The 9,268-nt window shown below is 39.5% G+C and overlaps 1 protein-coding gene across 1 annotated transcript; it reads right to left on the bottom strand.

The window, feature by feature from the left end:
• Positions 1 to 3,353: 3,353 nt before the first annotated feature.
• Positions 3,354 to 7,881, bottom strand: LOC308404344 (P2Y purinoceptor 2-like). The gene is made up of 2 exons (XM_080894373.1): positions 7,825 to 7,881; positions 3,354 to 5,014 (listed from the first exon to the last, which is right to left on the bottom strand). The coding sequence occupies exon 2, from the start codon at positions 4,995 to 4,997 to the stop codon at positions 4,002 to 4,004; it is 996 nt and encodes a 331-aa protein (XP_080750499.1). The 5' UTR covers positions 4,998 to 5,014; positions 7,825 to 7,881; the 3' UTR covers positions 3,354 to 4,001.
• Positions 7,882 to 9,268: the final 1,387 nt, after the last annotated feature.

Genomic DNA, 9,268 nt, shown 5'->3' with positions numbered 1-9,268 from the left:
GTACAGAGAGGCAGGTGGTAGTCTGATCTATTTGGCTACATGCACAAGACCAGACTTGAGTTTTATAGTCAGTAAACTGTCACAGTATTTCACTGAGCCAACTGAAGACCAATGCACCACAGTAACACATGTACTGAGATATCTGAAGGGAACATCCGAGAAAGAACTGTGTTACAGAAAACGTGACAATGAAGAACTGAGGTTGTGGGCATACAGTGATGATTGGGCAGCTGATGTAACAGACAGATGTAGTACGACTGGTTATTGTATAAGTCTGGCTCTAAATGGTCCTTTGATTTCATGGAAAACCAAAAGTCAACCTACTGTTGCATCATCTACCTGTGAAGCTGAGTACATGGCTGTAGCTGCAACCCTACCTACAGGAGTGTTTGTACCTAATGTAACTGTTACGAGGTATCGATGGACAAGAATATGCACCGCCAAAGGTTTATGAAGATTGGCTAAGAATCCTGTAACGAGACAGAGATGTAAACATGTTAACATAAAGTACCACTTTGTAAGGTCAACTGCGAGTGAAGGAAAAGTAACTCTGGATTATTGTTCAACAGAAGAGATGGTAGCAGATGTAATGACAAAACCTGCAACAAAAGTTAAGTTGTTCAAGTTTGAAAAGTTTATGTTTGGACATTAACCAGGTATACAGACATATATACAGCACCGGCTGAGAAACCCTATATGTGTTTTTGTTACTTAAGAGAGTCATAATATGAGAGCAAGTGGGGGTGTTGACATGAAGAAAGAAAATGCTCTCAATTATGGAAACAGCCAGAGGGTTTATTTATGTTTGAGGTGTGATTTACATGTGTGTGGCTGTTAATAAAGTTGGCGTTCTCTCGGGGGCGTGAGCGTTCATCCAAAATGGCAGAAGGCTGATGTGTTTGTTCCTCCCTAATTATCGTCGGTGCAGTTTACCATGTACATCAGATTTTCCTGCGCACCTTCATACTTCTGCTAACAGGTATGTTTTGCCCCTTTGTTCACGTGCTTTAACTTCACTATAAGTGTATTGGACATGTGGCACATGGTGGGAATTCTGTTCTTTAAAAATAAATGTCCCTGCAGCACAAGTGTGTATACACTTCAACACAATAAGAACAGTAACAGTATATATTTGTGTGTGTGCTGAATATGGGAGAAAGATTCAAGACATAACCACAGTGCTTAGAGGCTAGTGGAGCTAAGAGCAGACCGCAGGAACCTCCCTGAACAGGATCCAGTAACCATCACAGATATCCAGGAAACAGTCTCCAGCATGAAGACTTGTCCTGATCCCCAAGGACACATCTGCACTTCTGCCATCTTTGATCATTAACTTGGAGTTTGGGGTCATTCTCACTGGAAATTTGAACGTCTAACTTAATTTGGAACCTGCCTTTGACCATATAGCAGCTAGGATAGCCTTCCTAAAGCCAGCAATGTCACACAGCCCATGTCTGAATGGACTTGCAACTAGATCAGCTATGCAGAAATAATATTGGTCGCTGTTACTTTGATGTGCTTGACAAATAATTTATAAAAGTATCCAATCAGATTAAGTAACCTAGACACCACAGGATCCAATCAGATTGCAAAAAGTAGTTTGCACTAATGACCCATTATATTTGTGGCTCCTCTAAGTTACAGGTTCCTGAGCTCAGCTCGTAAACAGGCTTTAGGTGATAGAAGTATTTCTTAATGGAACGCAATGATTATTCTAGGAATACCTGTCTGTAAATGCTAGTTGCCGCCTTTAAATGACTTATTACTATTGATGCATCCATGTAATTTGTTATTAAAGTGCAAGTGTCGATTAGCTGTGTAAAGTAACACTGAAAAGGAAGCGGTTCTGCCAGCCTCTCACTTTCGACCACTAAGAAGCTAAATGAGTCACTAACTTTCACATAACAATAGGCTCATTCTGCCTTACAGATGTTTTTATTTTTGGCAAATTATTATGTGCGAAGTATGTAAGTCTGTTCCTCTGTAATGCTTTCTGTGTTTGTCACAATAAAAAATAGTTTTCTTGAAGTTGAACATTATTATTCAGGACAGTGCATGTGTTGGGCACTGATTATTGCGTCACTACAAGAATGTATTAAGAGGATAATCGAAGTAAGTTATGGTAAATGGAATGATTCTTATATGGTATAGATTCTTTTCTACTCACAAAGCGCTCTATACAACATGCCTCATTCACCCCCAGTCTCACAAGCACTTCTAAACACAAGTGCAAACTAATCAACATTCACACTCTGATGAATGCACCCCAAGTTAGAATATAATATGGAGTTTGTGGTTTGGAGTGCTGGGTCATTAAATGGCCATTGCATTTTCCAATTCTCCATATTTTTGTCAGTTCGAAACACACCAGCATTTAGTTTGTGGTTATTTGACTTCTGCTGGCACACTCAATATCTTTTTTGTTGAGGCCACCTGACACAACAGTGGTCTGTGCAGCAGTGCCTGTTAATGTCACTTGAACAGTGTTACAGAGTCTTGGACTCTTGGGACTTGAGCTAAGGCAATATTTCACAAACCCACAGTTACTGTGTTACTAATATTGAAACTGCTTCTGTGTATCACATCTGTGCTATGGAAGGAGAGGAAACTGACCTTTTTCTAAATTGGGGAAGGACTAATTTAAATTTGCAAAGATCTTAAGATCTGCAAAGGCAAAGTCTGTTAGTTTTTGGAGCATTTTAGTCAAAGAATCAATGGGCATGGGAAATTAGTGGTGCACTGGGAATTATTATATCAAATTCTTAGCACAATAAAAGCATTGCTGTATGGGTTACAGTGTGAGTGATTGTGTGATGGCGTCAGCCACACATAGATAAAACAAGTCCATTCATTCACTTTATTAGTTTGATTTGCAGTTGCTTCACTAATATAATTCATTAATGTTTTTACTTAAACCTGACACTAATTTAATGAAGCGTGCACATAATGGCATTGTGTGGTTTTTCTAAAGATGTTTTTTGTTATATTAATTATGTTTTTCTTTCTTTGAGTTACCTGGTTTGGGGCGGTGGCTGTTTCCTGTCTGGGCAAAAGGCGTGGCCGAGGGCTGAGGGCTTTGAATGCCGACCACTATAAAATCTACCCTCCTGTGTCTTTGCGATTAGGCCAGTTTGTGAGTTAAATTGTGTCAACTTTGTTTCAGTTTCTGGAAGTTGTGTTTTGATTAGAGTTATATTTAGTTGACCTCTTTTATGGGCCCACTAATTATATTTTTGAATTCTGTCTCTTTGAACTTTTTTGAGGGTTAAAATAAAGAAAACCCATTTTAAAGACATTATTTCTGTGTCTTCTATAATATAAAACTTGCACAACCAAGATATGGAGTTGTTTTTTATTATAAGACAGTTACTTTAATACACAGAGAACACAGTGACTTCAGAGCCAACATTTAGTTTCACACCATGGTCTTTCCTTTACCTTAACCTAGGTGCTTTTATTGTCTAACCACAGGCTGGAGTCTGGATGTGAAACTTGGAGTGTGGTGTGGCAACACATGACATGGTTTTCTTGCTGGCAGTTTGGCATGTGACAACAGGAAACGCACAGGTGATACTGAAAATGTTAGAATACATGAGATCATTCCAGAGTCCCTTATAATACAGACTGTCATGGTTTGGTGGGATGCAATCATGAATGTCTGCTGTATGGTTTGTAAGTTTATTAACAATCCCACCCACTCGCTGGTCCCCAGTGCAGTTCATAAATATGGTGATTACTACCACCACCATTTAGTAATATATATAGAAAAGGAAAAAATACAGAAAATAGTTTTGTGTATAAGATAGTTGTGAAATAATAGATAAAAGATGGGTACTGTGTGATATCTGTTAATATTTTGGGTACGTAGAGAGATCTTCACTGTAAACCAGCTAACTATATAACATCTGTGTTGTTTCTAAATGGGAATTTCAAACATAGTCTTTCGCCAACACTGGATCTTGGGACTCAGATACCAGTCATATCCATGTCATATCCACATGTTAGAAATTTCCAGTCATTTCTGAATCACTTCTGTTCTGAATGTCTACCTGCCCCTTCCTGAAAGACTGGAAGGTATCTCGAAAGTTTTGCGAACCGAAGTAGTACAACAGTGGATCCAGGCAGCTGTTTACTCCCGCAAAAATCCAGGTTGCGTAATATGCTGTCTCAAACTGAAGGAGAAGATGGCATTGTTGCGGGTAGTATTTTTTTAATATGACTCCTACAGTCCGTACCACATTCAGAGGCAGGAAGCACAAAGCGAATATAACCAGACACACACCTATCATCCTCTGAGATTTCACCTTCACTTTCAGACCTTTAGCTGTGCTAATGTTTAAGCGAGTTAAGGTGTTTGCTAGACGGCTATAGCATGCAGCAGACACAAAGAAAGGGAGTAAAAACCCGAAGATAAACAGGATGAAGTTAATGACAAAGTAGGATTCTGTCAGTTTGGTCTGATGAATGGAGAGACATTGTTTGTTTTTCCCTTCTGTGGTGGTAGGAAGAGTAAAAGCAAAGATCAGAGCCTGGATCAGTAGCAGAGACCAAACTCCAGCGCAGAGCTTCCTGACAAACTCCTTCCGTTTTATACAAGAGCTCCTGTTGAAGTGAACAACAGCCACATACCGATGAATGCTGATGAGAGTGAGGAAAATGGTACTGCCATAGAAATGTGAACTCAGCAGGGCAATCTTGAGTTGACACAGGAACTGACCGAATGGCCAGTTGTTACCCATAGCAAAGTAAACTGCCATCATGGGAGTGACTGGTGTGGCGATGGCATCGCTGAGGGCCAGGTGGAACTGCAGCGTGGTTCCAGACGTCCAGCAGGGCAACCGGCAGCAGAACACCCACAGGCTGAAGGTGTTCAGGAGGAAGCCAATGAAGAAGACCAGGCAGAGCAGGATGGTGATGGACACATGCTGACTCTCCGCCAGGCAAAGGTCAGAAGCATTGCTGTTATTCCCAAGCTGAGAGAGAACTTCACCAGGCATCTTTGAGTTCCTTACACCTGTGAGAAAACAAAGCAATCATCACAACACAGTCATGTGGCAAAAGCTGTAGTTTGACCGCTTGAGGCTGGCTCCAAAGAGAGTAATGGGTAGTTATGCTCACTGCGTTGCCTGTGTCGTGGGTGTCACACCATGTGTATCTTTTTGTAAGCTGTTCAGCTGTGGCGACCAAGGCAAGACGCAAGTGTATGGTTGTGTCGGTTTAATGTTCCCGCGCAGAGACATACAGACATACAGAGGGAGACGTTGGAACAGTTTGAAAATTCTGGACCTTGTGAAAAACAAACACATGACAAATTCTTGGCTTCTGGTTTTGACTTCTTCCTCTTTTACATCAGCGTTTGTGTGACAATATTGTCTGAGTGTCGACACCTGTTGTTCAGGATAATACTGCAGCGGCTCCTGTACCTCAATGGCGGTTTTAAATACAAGTGACTGTGACACAAGGTTGCAGCAGTGAATATAAATGGGCCCTTTGTACTCACTGTTCTTGCCCCAAAATGACACACATACTGGTGCAAGTCACATTTTGGTATGGTTTTGGCCAGTTGTGCACATCTCAGTTTTTGTAACCTTGTGTGTTTGCTTGGGGTTTATTGGGGCTTACATAACCACCACACTTCTCTAGGTGATTTTTGTTTGCTTGTTTTTTTAAAAGCTTATTAGTTGAGATTTTGTTGAGGATTTGGCTGTTTTGATTTGAATGTAAATGAACCGGTGCCTCTTTTCTACTCTAACCCAGCACTCAGAGCACTTTACACAACTTGCCTCATTCACCCTTTCACGCAAGCAACCCTAACCCTCCTTGGGATTGATCAAGAGATTGCTGAAAATAAATGAGGCCTTAAATTACACGGGGTAACATTTTACTGGCAATTTTTACCATCTGTTTAATAGAGTTGAGATAAACTGGGTAATCAAATGCCATTGAAGTGTTGTGTGCTGTTAGGAATCCTTAACTGACCAATCAGCATGCAAATATATTAGTATTATTGTCCTGCTTCTGGATTATTATTTTAACCATTTAATGCCATCTGCTCCTGTTTATTGAGGACTGTGAGTGACAGTCACTTCAGGCTCCCAAAGCCTTTGTTTGAACTCTGAATTGGCAGTATGTTTAGCCAATTCCTCCCAAAAAGAGAAAGCTCGTGGAGAGAAATCCTTTCATTTTGTTGATGCTGTTCTGCAACTGAGAAGTGTGTGTTTGTTTTTCCTTTATAAACACACCTACACATCCGTGTCCATCATCTTGCTTCCCCAAAACAAGGCTTCCTGACATTTTACTGTGGTAAAACTGCACAGCAGCATGGTTCACCTTGAAACCATTCAAACAATCCACTTCAGAAAAGTAAGAGTAAAGTACTCAACAGATTCAGTTTCAGTGCCTCATGTTAATCTCACTTTATTCATTCTTTTTTCCTTTGATCTGTTTATTCTTACTGAATCTTTTCTATATTATTGCCCTTGCACTCTTTTTCATTATTTATTCATAATGCTGAATGAATAATGAACAACTTTTAAGAAATCCGGCCACATTCTCTTCAATCTGCTTCAATCTCAGCACAGTTTGAGATTGAAGCAGTTTCCCTTGTTGCCCATGCTGATATGACTTCAGGCTCAGCTTTGAAACTGCCTGTCTGAGTACAACAGTCTGCGTTTTTTCTTATTTGTTATTCACAAATAAATAAATGTCTCCTGTATGCATCAGGCTTAAATAGGCTTATTAACTGCTTGGTACTTTCTTACTGTCAGGCTTTCTATGATCCTGTCTGAACATTTTGAATTGCACTATCCTATGTGCTGTAGTAATGAGTGAAGAGCTGCATGGATTCCAGATTCTGGTGACTCAGACATCATCCCAGCGTGATGTGGCAGCTTTCCTAACAGCGTCAGTGTTCAGTGGAGCTAAGGTCAGGTGACATGCAGTTATGTTTGTCTTCTTCTGTCTTCAGACTTTAACCTCCCTGGTAGAGGTAATGTAAAAATCATGTCTGTTAGTAGAATTCATGATGCCTGTGATTTCAGAGATTTTAGAGATCTGGATCCAAGAATTTTTGGAAGAATTCTATTAACCTATATGCAGTTTTGAATCTTGAGCTGCTGCTTCTTCTTGTAAAATGTTTGGATGTCTTTGTCTGCATGAGCCATTTGTCCTGCTTTATCTTTCTGAACAGTGTTTTGAAGACTTTCCTCTAAGAACACCACCTGTTGATAGGACCTGTGCTTTTTTGTGGAATCAAACCCTGTATCTGTATCTTTTCTATCTCTCACTGAACTGATCTTCCAATAGTGAGCTCACCTTTGGTCTGCCTGTTCCTGCATTTGATGCAACTGATTCAGTTTCCACAAAGAGTTTTACAGCTTCACGTGCTTAACTCTTACCAACCTTGTGTCTAAGATCAAACTAACAGCTCTTCTGACACTTTTAGATGCCATACTGTCCACGATAACTGTTTACATTTAAGAGTGTTTTTTGGAACAATGAGTTGATAAAATCAGTTTCATCTCCTTAACTCAAGGAAATTTGACCTTTGGTTCGGAGGAGCACTAAAGTACATCTTCTTGCTCATTAGTCCACAGTCTGAAATATTAATGTTCTTTTACTTTTACAGTTAGAACTGTACTTGTGTAATTTCTCACAGTTTCTTGTTATTTCTAAGCTTACATGAAAATGTGAAAGATTTCATTGGCTACAATCATACATATGTGACGCATATATATGAATGAACCACATGCTTTAAAGCAAAAGCAAAGTAAAATATGTAAGTCTTGTACTTTCTTGTAATTGCAATTGTTTTAAAGATCTTACCAGAGCTGAAGTTATCCTCAGTAATTTGTATCCAGTAACACAATGACTGCCTCTCTTGAGGAGTGTCAGCATGTAGAGTTGTTAGGGGCGGAGCTCTACAGTGACAACTACTGACAGCAGCTTTTTTTTCCTGCCAGCTATGTCAGGACTCAAAGTAACAATTTCCTTAAATGTGCCTTGTGTAGATGACGTGAAACTGCCAGCTGCCTGTTGGGATGCCCGTCAGTCAAAGCAGCCTTTTTTTCTGTTTCAGCTCTCTTTAGATTTTTCAGTGAATGGATCTATACAACGATAAGACTGCTGCCATATAACTGATAAATAGTTAATCAAATCTTCCTTCTGTTTACGTTCTAATAGAGTTCTTCATTAAAACACATTTAGAAACTCGACCAAAGAAAAAGTGTCAGGAGTGCACAGTAACGCTTATGCCTCTGCAGTATGCAGCTTTTCACATGCAATGAAAAAGCAGTTGTAACAGAAACTAATGTGAATTGTGAACTCTTTTACTTTTTTGCAATCTGCAGTTTCATCAGACCACATGAGCCCGAGACCTCCGTTTCCACACACAGAGGATGAATTTCTTATTGCTGATTTTATGAGGGGTGCTTCATATACAAAGTATATTTATTGTCTTGTGTTTCTGTCTGTTTTGTGACTCTTAAAAAAAGGATTTTGAGAATTTAACCAAGACAAACTGCCTCCGCTGTTCTCTACAAAAGCCTTGTGTTGATTGTGTAGATTGTCGTCTCGGATCTGTCTTGTGATACATCATAAATCCACTTTACTGCACGAGGATGTAACCATTTATATACTCCTATACTCATCACCACAATATGTTTAAATACTTTCTTGTTGCTAAAACTGATTCTGAAGAAGGATTTCAACAGCTCAGAAAGTGTAGCAACTGTAGCAGTTTGTCTTGAAACAACAACTGTAATCTCCACATTTTTACACATTTTTCATTTTTTACACACTTTTTTTTTTCTCAAAATAGATTTTCAACTTTAATATCAAAATTTTGACTCTTTTTTTTCTCTTCTGGTAGAGAAAGTGAGGCCTAGTACACATTGATTTGCTACGGCTGCCTGTTGGGATGCTGTCAGTCAAGCAGCCAGATGTGGACGTGGATGTGTGGATGAATGTTAAAATATACTTTCATCCACCATATAGTAGCAAGGAAGGGGAAAACTATCTCTAGGGTTTGAATCTATTTTCTGCACCAAGCTGGACACACACCATTTAATGCAGTAAAGTTACTATGTAAGATTCTATTGACATTAACATTCTTTTGGAATTAGCTTCAAGTGTTCGTTAGAGGAACTGCAATTTGTAGCAACTCCTGATGGCTTCAATTTCCCTCGGGATTAATAAAGTATTCTGATTCTGATTCTGATTTAGCCTTACTACTTGCTTCTTCCATGTACATTTGACGCTGTAGCCAAGT

Source organism: Rhamphochromis sp. 'chilingali', assembly GCF_963969265.1.
Source record: "Rhamphochromis sp. 'chilingali' genome assembly, chromosome: 10".
In the NCBI taxonomy this organism is placed as follows: domain Eukaryota; kingdom Metazoa; phylum Chordata; class Actinopteri; order Cichliformes; family Cichlidae; genus Rhamphochromis; species Rhamphochromis sp. 'chilingali'.
This window is presented reverse-complemented; position numbering and strand designations above follow the sequence as displayed.

Excerpts from the sequence above, each read along its gene's own strand:
- LOC308404344 (XM_080894373.1), bottom strand. The coding sequence starts at position 4,997 with ATGCCTGGTGAAGTTCTCTCTCAGCTTGGGAATAACAGCAATGCTTCT.